The 13,850-nt window shown below is 41.4% G+C and overlaps 1 protein-coding gene across 1 annotated transcript in view; it reads left to right on the top strand.

Annotated features, from left to right (window-relative positions):
• The window catches only part of HSD17B12 (hydroxysteroid 17-beta dehydrogenase 12), a 55,052-nt gene that overhangs the window by 11,840 nt on the left and 29,362 nt on the right, over positions 1-13,850 (top strand). The window contains exons 2-3 of the mRNA XM_053387629.1: positions 10,431-10,477; positions 12,194-12,269. Coding sequence (XP_053243604.1) covers positions 10,431-10,477; positions 12,194-12,269 — 123 coding nt within the window. The remainder of the gene's footprint in view (positions 1-10,430; positions 10,478-12,193; positions 12,270-13,850) is intronic.

Below are 13,850 nucleotides of genomic sequence, written 5' to 3'. Positions count from 1 at the left end.
GTTTACAACCATATTAAATTTCCCATTAAAAATATCATCAAACCATTGACATTTAAAACATCCACGGTCCATCCAAATATAAAGCAGCATACCATAAAAGAAAAGAAATAATATAACAATGTAAAAACACAGCATACAACTTACAGATCCCAAAGGCCATGGTAAAACAAGTCTTAAGCCCTGTTTGAAATTAATGAGGGATGGGGCTTGGGTGATACCACTTGGATTTAATTCTGAAAATGTCCTCTTGCATGTTTGTGCTAACCTAATTATTTTTGCACTCCCCAGCTAGTTTGGGGCAAGGAGATAGGGGTTAGCCATTTTAGCAGTGGGTGGCAGAGTCAGCAGGGCACCTCAGCCAGTTGCCACCAGAATGACAAGCCCTCCATACAGATGCAGGTATTGGTGCTCTTATGTGTGGGGAATATGTTGCATGATTTTGTTGAGACTTTGGTTTTCTAGCAGCTTTTGGAGTGAACAGTTAGTGGGTTGGTAACAAGCCAAGTTAAATGGAGTACGTGAGAAAGTCTGCTTGGAGATAAGGTAGCCTAGCAGCAGGTGGTGATTGACTAAGTTCTTCCTTATAAGCAGAATGACAAAGCAGTTTTCTTGTTGGAGTATTGGAGTGCTGAAGTTTGGAAAGAAGTTTGAGTACCTCGGGTTAAGAACTTTGCTTCAGGATGTGAACAGAAATTGTGCGGCGGCAGCAGCAGGAGGCCCCATTAGCTAAAGTGGTACCTCAGGTTAAGAACAGACCTCCGGAACGAATTAAGTACTTAACCCGAGGTACCACTGAAGGAACAGGTTACCCAAACCTGACTATCCAGTAGTTACCCAAACCGGGCCCCCAAACTTCCCAAATTCTTTCCTCAAGGATTCATTAGCTAAAATGCATTAGCTTCACCACTGTATATGGTAACTTGTACAAAGCTGTGCTTTACTCTGCTGTATATAATAAAGCTAACTAAAAATCAAGTTACTAGTCAAGCAAGTTCCGTTCCTGTTTGTCGTCCTAGAATTGTACGATTTGGCAGCTGGTAGCAAGAGTTTTGGTTGAGATCCATCAACAGATTTTGCTGTCTAGTTTTCTGTATTTTGGCCTGTTATGTTTGTTAGTTCATGAAATCAGATGTAGTCAGTTTGAACTGTTTCTTGTATAGAAAGGAAAATTCAGTGTTAAGTTCATCTTCCGCCATAACGTGGACTACTTCATACCTTGTATACATGAGAAATACTCTCGTGTAGGCAATAAAATTCAGTTTATTGATTATTATTACTGCAGGGCCTGCAAGTCAGAGCTGTTCCACCAGGCCTTTGGCCAAGGCACAGTCTGACCCACCCCCCTCTGTAAAATTCATAGAACTCTAATCCAATGGTTGCCATTAATTTGATTCTGAATTGATTCTAGAATGTATTTTAATTAATTGACTGCAATTTTATGTACACTCTGCTATTTTTACCTGTTGTTAGCCGCTCTTTGGCTGGGGAGGGCGGGATACAAATAAAAATTTATTATTATTATTACATATGAAGCTGTTCTATTATCACATCATTGGTCCATTTAGTCCAAGATTGTCTATTTTGAATGTCAGCAGCTCTTTGGGATCTTGGACAGAGGTCTCTTCCATCACCTATTTATTACCTGATCTTTTCAGTGAAGATTTGGGATTTGAACCTCAGACCTTCTTGATGCAAAGCATTTGCTCTAGCACTCCTCATGCTTGTAGATAACTGTATGTGGTAAACAACACATAGGGTTATACATTGCTTCCTTTCCTATACAGAAATTTGATGTACACATCCTTTAAGCTCCAGAAGCTATGTTTAAGCCAATTTAAGGGTTGCTTTCCCCACATTTCTGCTGTGGATCTTTTTTATCTTTTGGCACACCTTTCCTGCATGCTTTCAAACATGCAGTGTGAACCTCTGGGACTCATGATTGAGTAGGGCTCCTAATAGCGTATTTATAGTGTATTCGCTGACATGTGAATGTCTGTACAGAAAGGACACTGAATTGTGGAAACAGGGAAATAGATCTCTCTTTTAACTTGTGAGGGAGACTGAATTATTGGTGTTGGGACACAACATATATTGTGTTTAACTTCTTCAGTAAACTGAACATTGTGAATGACCAGTCTTTGTATTCAGTTGCACCTTTCATCATCTTACGCTGTCACATGAATGTGCTGTGTTCTCAGTGAGCAGTGGGACTCAACTGCTTGTTTGGTGAATAGGTGTGACTGAACCCCAAAGGGGAGAAATGCCATGTGACAAGGACATGCTCAAAATCCATGTGTTCTTATCTGGGGTGAGGGATTGCTATGGTGCTGAGCATAGCATTCTGATGCCTATATAGTGTCCTTTTTGTTCTTTCAGGGAAAATAAGATACATCAAACAAACTGTAACAGAAATGCTTAAAGAAGCTGGATAGTTACACTTCTGTAACTATTCTGTAACTAAAACAGCCTTCCTATTAATGCTCAGTATTGAATAGTATTTTAAGAAAGCATTTTGGCTTCCTTCATGGCATTTCGAAACAAAAGTAACTTACACTTACTCAGCCACAAATGAACAATTGCAGAACTTCCTCCAAGAAAGTCTCAGATAAATCAAATAAGCATTTATTTATCCTAATGGTTAAGTTCAGACATAATGGCAAACCATGGTGTAGAAGCCTAGGCTAAATAGACTTTTATGTTCTCTATCTGGTGTTCTGCAGTTTCCCCTTCCTGGTTTGCTATTAGGTTCGTGATGGCAAATGGTGGTTTGCTGTGAACCAAGAGTGGAGAGAATCGTATCATGTGAGGGTAGGAGAAAGTATGAGAAGCCAGTGCTCATTCCAGGCTGTTTTTCATAACGCCAATAGGTTGTTGGAATGGTACTAAGGAGATCTGACTTCAGATCTCGCTTAGCCATGTAGCTCACTAGATGTTCATTGTCTAATCCCTACCTTTCACACAGGTGTACATCACAAGTGACATCAGGTGTGGGGCAGGTTTGGGGAAATTAACATGTGGGCAAAACTAAGACCCGGGCTGGGCCAAATTTGACCCCCTGGCCAGAATTTCCCCACCCTGATAAAAATAATGCGAGAGGGTAGAAATGTGAACCAAAATGAAGACATGTTAAATGTAAATATAATGTTTAGCATTCCACCATATTGAAATTTATATTTGATGAATATGCAAAGCAAATATATATATCAAGAAAAATGTGTGTGTGTGTGTGTGTGTGTGTGTGTGTGTCCAAGATGGAAGAGGAAATAAAACATGGAAATTTTAGTTTTCCCATTGTACATACAATCAGCTTTAGTGTATCTCCTTTCTGACACCATAGTATAAAATAGAGAGGTGGCAAGTCATCTTTTAACGGGCTCATGTACTTTCTTATAAGGTGCTATAAGGCAGCTTTTCAGAAAGACTTTATGGATGTTACAGTGGTGCCTCGCAAGACGAAATTAATTCGTTCCGCAAGTTTTTTCTTCTTGCGAGTTTTTCGTCTTGCGAAGCACGGTTTCCCATAGGAATGCATTGAAAATCAATCAATGCGTTCCTATGGAGACCGTACAGGGACAGATGGCAAGCGCCGCGCGCCTTCCCCTCTGTCCCCAGACCTGTTTTAAAGCAAGGGGCAGCGGGGAGAATCGCTTCTCCCCATTGTCGCCCCTTGGTTCAAAAGGGGTCCGGGGAGAGAGGGGAAGGCGCGCACGCCTTCCCCTCTGTCCCCTCTTTTGAAGCAAGGGGCGGCAATGGGGAGAAGATCGCTTCTCCCTGTTGCCGCCCCTTGGTTCAAAAGGGGTCCGGGGACAGCGGGGAAGACGCGCTGCGCTTCCCCGCTATCCCCGGAGCTTGCGGGGCAAGCTTCGTTTTGCGAAGCAAGCCCATAGGGAAATGCGTCTTGCGAAGCGGCTAAGAAAACGAAAAACTCCTTCGTCTAGCGAGTTTTTCGTCTTCTGAGGCATTCGTCTTGCAGGGTACCACTGTACATCATTTTAGCTAAGAATAGATGTTGTGATGTGTAAAATGGCTTACTTGCATCCCAAATAGACATGATAGACAAAAATTGTTTTCATGGAGGTTGCAATAGGCTACATTATATCTTAATTTTTAAATAATGAGAGCATTCTGTCATGAGTTGCAGATATTAAAAATTAAGGACATTGATCTGTTGCCTACAGTGTAAAGAGGAATATTCCTTTACAGAAATGGGCATTTCTGCAGTCTACAAATTTGAAAGTAAATGCACATCATAAATCTAGATTTCTGTATGTTCCTCTTTCTTGCAAATAGAATGTTTTCAATAACCATTTCCCCTCTTCCTGCATTGTGAAATGGTGGCAGCATATCAGCAAGGAATTGCATTGGTATTCTAGAAGCATTGCCAAACCAGACAGGTCTGCAGCACACTGGTCTATTTTTAGACTTTAGGTTGCCATTTTTATCCTGTAAAAATATTCATCAGTGTCTGGGTGACAGGCCATCAGTTTTTGTAAATGTGGTAGAGACCACATTTCCCCTTCTACCTATCTTCTCTGTTTTATGCTTTGCAGTGTGTAGTTTGGAGTAGGGGGAGGTGGTTACTTTGGATTTCAATTCATGCATTAAACTCCTCAGTTCACAGATCTTTAACGTCATGCACTTCATTCATCTTTTTCTATACGCAGCTGCTTACGCATCTCTGCTTATTGTCTATTATGGCTGAACTGTTATAGTGCACAAAAGTAAGCGCGCTGGGGGGGAATTAATGGATTTAGATGCCTTTCTATAATTTCCAATCTAGTCTCTCTCCTGACATTCTTCAACTGCAGCCACAAAGCACTAAATTTAAAACCACATTGGTACTGTGGGTAAGGTATTCTCTTTTTCTCAGAGCAAATACAGCAGTATGGGGAAATTCTCCTGAAATCAAAATGGGTTGGTGGGTTGTATTAGATTGGTTGTGCTTCAGCAATGAGTCCCAAGTTCCAGTTCCTGTTTGGGAATGAAAATTCTCAGTAGCCTTGAGCAAGTCATGCCCTCATTTTAAGTTGTTACAATCTTATTGACCTAATAGACAAGTTGATTGTGCAGTTTAATGTATACTTAGCATGCAGAAAGATGTTTTCAGAGTGATTGATAACAATCCTCAGGGTATCCTTTGAGGAGATCTGCAACCAACAAAGTCAAGGTAGTCAAGACACACCTGATGCTTGTTTTGTGGTTTCTGTCCCTTCTCTGACAAAGGGCAGACAAAAAGTTATGTAGCATGTAATGTAGCTTGTAGAGCAATAGATCAGTCTTCATTTTTCCTCAAAAACCATACAAACAGATGTACATTGAAATGTATAGGTAGGTTGATTGAACCCCAACTCTAAGAACAGTGGGCAGTAATTTACAGAAATGTATTTTAATCACTTGCTGGATAAATGTAACTTAATAAATGAACATAATTGAGAGATGAGGTGACTTGCATTTTTATAGGCTTGTTACCTTGGCACACTAGAGTTTTACAATGGCCGGTCGTAGATACTGTGTCAGAAATTCTCAAATCTAGTCATGTTGCATGTTAAATATAACCCTAACCCCATTTGTATAGTACTAAAGAACCTCCTTAATACTTGTGTGTTCGTACTCATCTCATCATTTTGCATTTCTGCAGTATATTGTGACACGCAGATAGAAAGACAATGCAACACTTGGGTACTGAACAAAGAATTGTAATAGTTGTAATACTTGGGAGTTGAACATGGGTACGGGCAGTTGTAATTACCGTATTTTTCGCTCTATAAGACGCACCAGACCACAAGATGCGCCTAGTTTTTGGAGGAGGAAAACAAGAAAAAAAAGTTCTGAATCTCAGAAGCCAGAACAGCAAGAGGGATCGCTGCGTAGTGAAAGCAGCAATCCCTCTTGCTGTTCTGGCTTCTGTGATAGCTGCGCAGCCTGCATTCGCTCCATAAGACGCACACACATTTCCCCTTACTTTTTAGGAGGGAAAAAGTGAGTCTTACAGAGCAAAAAATACGGTAACTGGTGAACTCAGTCAAATTCAAAGACTTAGTTCTGAATGTTTTTTTTAAAAATCTATTTACTTCCTATGAAAAACTAAAAAAGAATCTATTTAACTTCCTTTTGTTCATTTCTTGCCTTCGTGACATGGAATCTCCAAATAAAATGTTTCCTGGCTCATGCCAGAGTGATGCAGTAGCAAAAACAAACAAACAAAGAAAACCAACTAATGCTAGTTTAGGCCGCATCAACAGAAGTATAGTGTCCAGATCAAGGGATATAATAGCACTGCTCTATTCTGTCAAACTCCCCCTAAAGTACTGCTTTCAGTTCCTGGGAACCACAGTTAAGAAAGATATTGACAAGCTGTAACGTGTGCAGAGGAGGTCAACCAAGATGATCAAGGGTCTGGAAAACAAGCCATATGAGGAATGGTTGAGGGAGTTGGGTATGTTTAGCCAGGAGAAGAGAAGACTGAGAGGAGATATAATAGCCAAATATATAAAGGGCTATCACATGGAAGATGAAGTAAGCTTGCGTTCTCCTGCTCTGGAGGGTAGGACTCAAACCAACGGCTTCAAGTTACAGTGGTACCCCTGGTTAAGAACTTACTGTATTTTTCGCCCTATAGGACGCACTTTTCCCCCTCCAAAAATGAAGGGGAAATGTGTGTGCGTCCTATGGGGCGAATGCAGGCTTTCGCTGAAGCCTGGAGAGCGAGAGGCGTCGGTTCGCCGACATCTCTCGCTCTCCAGGCTCCAGGAAGCTAGCCACAAGCCTTGCATGCCCGGGGGGAGTTCCCCCGGGCGCGCACGGCTTTCGGGCGGCAGCCTGCAGCGCGGAGCACGGGGCGCCCTTTGGAGGACGCCCTGTGCTTCGCGCAGGTTTCCGCAAGCCTTGCGCGCCCGGGGGGAGATCCCCCGGGCGCACACGACTTGCGGGCGGCAGCCTGCAGCGCGGAGCACGGGGCGCCCTTCGGAGGATGCCCCGTGTTTCGCGCAGGTTTCCGCAAGCCTTGCGCGCCCGGGGGGAGATCCCCCGGGTGCGCACGGCTTGCGGGCGGCAGCCTGCAGCGTGGAGCACGGGGCGCCCTTTGGAGGACGCCCCGTGCTTCGCGCAAGTGTCCGCAGCCTGCCCCCCGTAGCGTGGGGCGCCCTGAAGCAGAGCGCCCCTCGCGCCGGGCAGCCATCGGCCAGCCCCACAAGCTCGGGGTACAGCCGGGAGGCGCAGGAAATTTTTTCCTTTATTTCCCCCCCAAAAAAGTAGGTGCGTCCTATGGGACGGAGCGTCCTATGGGACGAAATATACGGTAATTCATTCTGGAGGTCCATTCTAAACCTGAAATTGTTCTTAACCTGAAGCACCACTTTAGCTAATTGGGCCTCCTGCTGCTGCCGCTGCACAATTTCTGTTCTCATCCTGAAGCAAAGTTCTTAACAAAGTACTATTTTTGGGTTAGAGGAGTCTGTAACCTGAAGCGTCTGTAACCCTTGGTACCACTGTACAAGAAAGGAGATTCCAACTAAACATCCGTAAGAATTTTCTGACAGTAAGAGCTTTTCAACAGTGGACCAGACTCCCTCGGAAGGTGGTGGACTCTTCTTCCTTGGAGGTTTTTAAGCAGAAGTTGGATGACCATCTGTCATGGATGCTTTAGTTGAGATTCCTGCATTGTAGGGGGATTAGATGACCTTTGTGTCCCTTCCAATTCTACAATTCTCTGATCTTTCACCAAGGGGTGAGTGTACATAAGAACCTCAGAGAAGCTCAGCTGGTTCAAATTAAAGACCAATCTCATTCAGCATCCTTTTCACCCTCTGGCCAATCAGGTGCCTGTGGAAAGCCTGTAAGCAGGACATGAGGATTAGAGCATTAGCCCTCACTTTTTCTCCAGCAACTGGTCTTCAGAAGTATACTGCCTCAAATAATTGAGGTAGTAGCTGTAGATGACCAGTAGCCATGGATCCATGAATATGTTTAAACCCCTTTTAGAGCCCTCCAAGTTGGTGGTCATCACCTCATCTTGTGGTGGCAAATTCCACTCCTTAACACTGCTTTCTTATTCTTTCCATAATTGACTCCCTTGGGAGGCTCTGGACTCTCCTTCATTAGAGGTTTTTAAGCAGAAGTTGGATGGCCATCTGCCATGGATGCTCTGGTTGAGATTCTTTCATTGCAGGGGATTGGATTAGATGACCCTCAGGATCTCTTCCAACTCTATGACTCTAACCCACAGCACTCCAACATGATTGTACATATTCTATCACTGTTCATTTTTTAAAAAAAACAGTGTGCTCCGAATCCGAAGAAAAGTGAGCATAAGGGTTCTCTTGCAAAGTTTCTCATGCCAAGAGTCCCCTTTCATTATAGTTCCCAGTGCCCCAACCCACACTATTCTAGACAGTTCCTGAACCTTCAGTGGCTTGCCACAAGATCTGACTTCCACATATTATCATGCCTATAATCTATCATATGAAATGCACTGTGGGTGCCAAAGAGAAGTGAGAATATGCAAAATCTGAACATTTGTGGTTGCAATTTGAGTGAGAAATAGGAGGTTTAGAAGCACACATTTGTCTCATTTTCTGCACCAGATTTTCCGTTCAGTAAATGTATTGTGTTGCTGCTGTCTTATTAACTTGCAGAGTCTGCATGCTTATCTTCTTTGTTCTTGTTAAAATATGAGCTGGCATGTGTTAGACTGCATTAGCGTTCACTTCTAGGGACTTCAGTGCCTTCTAAATTTGGCATTGCTAAGCTGGTGCCCTGTTTGCTTGAATCAATTGGGGTAGCTATTTTTAGCAACAAAGGGGAATTGAAATAGCAATTTTCTTTCCATGCAATAGATCCCAAGAGGAATACTGATGTAAGCTCTCTGTCATTGCATATACTCGCCCCTCCTCAAAAACCCTCAGACAAAAGGCAGCTGTCACAGTTTGCGGCAGTATTAATCTTTAATCAATTGAGTGTTTTCTGCATTCAGGTGTTCTGAGGGGAAAACGGGTCATGAGGAGAACCTGTCTGGAATAACTAAGCATTCTCTTTGGTGGGTAACGGCAGGGAATAGGCAGAGCAGCTAAAAATAGTATTTGCTTCAAGTGTTCCTCCAGTCTATTTTTGATACTTGATTTTGATAAGGTTGATTGGGCTCTTACTAAAAATAAGTTTCTTCCAGGCTAGCAACACATGCACACACACACATAGTAAAATGTTTTTAACTAACACAAACTAAAATTCTTTAGTGGGCTGCAGATAATCTTGGAAGAAAGTGTTGGTCAGACGCCAGTGTTTATATAATCTCTATTAAATGAGGCATTATTTGATGCCAACCAGGACTTGTCTCTATTCTTTCCAGTTTTTGTTGTGTTGAAGGGCTAGTATGACTTGTTTGCCTTTCACAAGCTTCTTGTAATGTAGTGGAAATAGCAGCGGGTCCCCCCCTGTTTTACATAATTCACACCTATTCAGTGTTACCATTTTCTGTTACATGCCTTGATTTGAAAGACTGTTTTGTTAACTCCTGCTAAAAGCTGCATTTAATATAGATTCTCATTAAGTAATATTGGAATATTACTTGCAGCTACTTATAACTGAGAAGAGAAATGCTGATTTCCCACATTTGCAACATAATCTGTTAGTTATCTATTTATTAGCAGTTATTTCACAAGAAAGTGAGTGGAAGTATTGTTGAAATTTTGATTACATGTAAAACCATGTGACTTCTGCAAGACTACTGCTATTCTTCCAACACTAGATTTATCAACTTTTCCAGAAATCTTGCCCTGCATTTTTCTTCACATATCATAAGAGTTCACCCTCTTAATCCCAAAACGAAACGTCACTTAGAGTTTTCTGTCTACTTCTCCATCTGGGGAATAGAGGGCAGGGTGTGGATTCAAATATATAGCTGGAACAGCCTCTCCCTGAATAAAGCAGCACTGATAATTTTCATGAAAGCAGTTTGCCCAAGACTACTCTGCAGTCTTCATGTTTGAGTGGTGACATAGCTGAATTGCTTCTATCAAATACTGTCTTATTTATTCTTACATCACTCTCCTTTGTGCTGTTTTCTTCCTGTTCAATACTATAAAAATACTAATTTATTCACAGTAGTCTTGAATTCTAATCCGAAGGAGGCAAGCATTATTTTTCAGATGAAGAAATGCTGAATCAGTATAATGCTTGGATTGAAGGAACGAATTGGAGGTGCCATTAAAACATAACAAGTAAAATTAACGTGTGTTGTAAAGCTTTCATTAATTGTTCATAAGACATACATGCTAAATTGGATTTGAATTGATAGACAACATTTAAAAAAAATCCTAAGTCAACTTTTCCAGAAAACTTATATCACTTCTAGAAGACGAAGAATTTATGGCATTATGACATAAGCTTTGGAAACACACTAACATCTCTGTTCTTCCGCCTTTCATGTTTTATAGTTATCACGGGAGCTACTGATGGAATTGGAAAGGCATATGCAGAAGAGGTAAGTTGTGATTCATGTAACATATTGTACCTTTGTGCATTTTGACATGCATACAACAAATTGGAGTCTGTATCCTGTGCTGTATGTATGTCATGTTCTTGTTTTGCCTGAATGATAAGGCAAATTGTTGTTTAACAGGGATAATGTGGCAAAGTATAACCTGCATGGAAACACTGTTTTGTAACAGAGCTAACTTAGCATGGCAGTCTAACAATCTAAATGAATTCTGAGATGCCTCTGGTGCATGTTACAGTATCCGTTATTCTGGTCAGATGTGTATTATAGTTCATTACAGTGCTATTCTTCTATAAAACAAAAGGTGCCACAACTCACTATGAACTCCTCCCTTGTTCTCTTATAATGACAAGGATGCCCACCTGAGAGGTACCAGAACTGAGTTCTGGTGAATTCTGGCTGAAAAAAGCCCTGATTATATATAATGTGCATTATAGTTTGCTCTACTAAGACTCCTGTCTTGTTGTCTGGCTATCAGATGAATACAGTGGATGCTTGGGTTGCGAACATGATCCGTGTGGGATGCACATTCGCAACCCGCGTCTGTGCACGTGTGGGTTGCGATTCGGTGCTTATGCGCAAAGCGCAATTTAGCGCTTCTGCGCATGCACAACCGCCGAAACCCGGAAGTAAGCCGTTCCATTACTTCCGGGTTTCAGCGGTCCGCAACCTGAAAAAACGCAACCTGAAGCACTTGTAACCCGAGGTATGACTGTGTATGATTCCACCCATATTTGCAAGACGAGGATATTGCATAAAGCGAAAGAAAAAAAGAACTTTGATCCTTAAAACACGACCCATTAACAGTTTGACATCCTTTCCAATGTCTTCATTTGTGCTAGGCACAGTGTCTGCTTACACATAGTACTTTGGATTCAGTGTTAAGGTTTGGCAGCCAAGTCAGGTAATATTTGTACCTCTGGATACCTAAAACCTCATCTGAGGATTAATGCCTGTGTTTACACTAGGAGTGGAGAACTCCTGGCCCAATGGCCACATTTGACTAAGCACTGGTCCCAGTTTGGCCCCCAAGGCTGATCTAATATATGTGATGTCAGATGTGGGGCAGGTAGAGATGCAGAAGGATCTGCTGCACCACCAGGTTCCCTGTGGAACTCATGTTGGAGTTCCCTAATCCCAGCAGAAAGTAGGCTGGAAGTCACTATCAACTGATAGGTAGTAATTTCAAGCCTGCTGATCAGCAGCAATTCGAAGCACTAAGGAGGGTTCTTTGTAAAAAGTTCTAACAGTTGACACCTGATGTCACTATGACATCAGGTGGGTTGGTAGATGGGTGGCCCTTCCAACCTGACCAGTTTGGTCTTTGTGAGATAAGGATTTGCTCCATTGGCCAGTTCAGTTTCCCTATCCTGGCTCACACATTCACAAGTGATCTGGTTAGATCAGTGGATTGGTGTCTTTGAAGAGATCTAGCTCAGTGTCCATCTTAATTATGAATCTTTGCTCAGTTACCATAGATTACTAATTTTCTACTCTTTATGTCAAATCTATATTTGTAATTCCTTTTTTCTGTTATTCGTTAATCCAATTTGAGCCAAATACTTCCTCCTGATGGAGAGGAGATATCTTTAGATCTAATTCTATAATTGAATTTCTTGTATAAATAGTGGTGTTGATCAATAAAATGCTACCATAGAGTTGTAACTGGCACTCTTAGACTTTTGCCCTTATTTTTTTCAGTTAGCAAGGCGTGGAATGAAGGTGGTTCTTATCAGCAGATCTCAGGAAAAATTGGATCAGGTTGCCAAGGAAATAAGTAAGTAGTTTTCTGGTCTTTTCTCAACTAGATTATTGAGAGCTAAAACAAGGGATGATGGGATTCAACCAGTGAGCCTCATCAGCAGAAGTCCTATTCATGGCTTCCCTGCCTTTCATCTGCCCCTCCAGATGTTGCTGAACTCAACTATTATGGTCAATGGGATTATGGGAGTTAAAGGTTAAGCAACATTTGAAAGCTAGGAGGTTAATCAGCATTTACATCGGGTGGATCCAGTAGACATCGTGCAAGCACAAGCTTCCAAAAAGCCTTTTCACAGCTCAGGTCCTCTTATGAAGTAAAAAGTGGTTAAAGCAGAGAGTAGATATAAATTGACAGTTTTCCCAGTGGAGTTATATAATGCAGGGTTGGCAGTTCTGGACACCACACCTCAAAAATTATATTGTGGAGCTGGAAAAAATGTAGAAAGGGGCAACAATAGGGGGCTGGAGCAATTCCCCTATGAAGAAAGGCTTCAGCGTTTTAATTGAAAGAAAGAGAGCACATGATAGAGGTGAATAAGACTCACTGAAAATATAGTTTTGCATTTAAAGCTGCCCATTTGTGGATGGACCTTAGAACCAGTAGAAGGTCCTACTGGAAAATTTAAGAATTGAACAGTATTGCACCTGTATATATTTTTCATCAGTTTTCGCATGTACATGTCACAAGTGCTCTGCTTTTGTTCCATCTCCATAAATAAGCTAAAACCTAAAAGCACAGTAAAAATACCATGTAATCATCATTGTAAGTACCTGAGAATGAATATAAGTTACGGTCTCCCCTAGAATGTAGTTGGCAGGAGACCAGTGCCAGAAATAAGGTGGTTGAAAATATTAGCTAGTTTATGGCAGGTTAAGTTTATTTCCAAAATTATATTCAAAACATACTTGACACACCACCAGGAAACACTTTTACTCTGCAGGAATAATCAGTTTGCCAGCTTTAATAAAACAGCAGTTAAATAAAGGTTAAATGGCAGTGTTAAAATGATCAAATACTCAAATCACACATACTGTTATATATACTATGATCAACACGTTTTCTAGAACTACCAAGAACCTGGGTGCTTGGAATCCCCCCCCCCCGATTTGTAACCATTCTAAATTTAAAAAAAATACCCAAGCAGTGTACAAAATACAATAGAAAACATAATGCAAACCATAAAACAAAGTTAAAAACATAAATTGACAAGAATTAAAAGCTTCTGAAATAGAATAAACTAATTAGCATGTTGTTGAGTTTGGAAGTAGTTGTTGATTTCTTTGTAAAAACAAAAAAACGAAAACGATATTGGAAGATGGTGTTCCCAGCACCTGGCATTCAGAGGCATACTATGTCTGACAGTAGGAGGAGAACATAGCCAGTCTGGCTACTAGCTATTGATAGCCTTAGCCTTCATGAATTTGTCTACTTTCTTTTTAACCATCCAAGTTGGTGATCATCATTATTTCTTGTGGGAGTGAATTCCAGAATTTAATTTATGTGTTGCGTGAAGAACAGCTTTTCTTTTGTCTGTTTTGAATCTTCCAGTATTTGTTTTCTTTGGATGTCCAGAAATTCTTACATCTTATCCTACAG

The sequence above is a fragment of the Podarcis raffonei genome, chromosome 1, assembly GCF_027172205.1.
Source record: "Podarcis raffonei isolate rPodRaf1 chromosome 1, rPodRaf1.pri, whole genome shotgun sequence".
Lineage (NCBI taxonomy): Eukaryota > Metazoa > Chordata > Lepidosauria > Squamata > Lacertidae > Podarcis > Podarcis raffonei.
The sequence above is the reverse complement of the archived record's forward strand: the minus strand, read 5'-3'. Positions and strand labels throughout refer to the sequence as shown.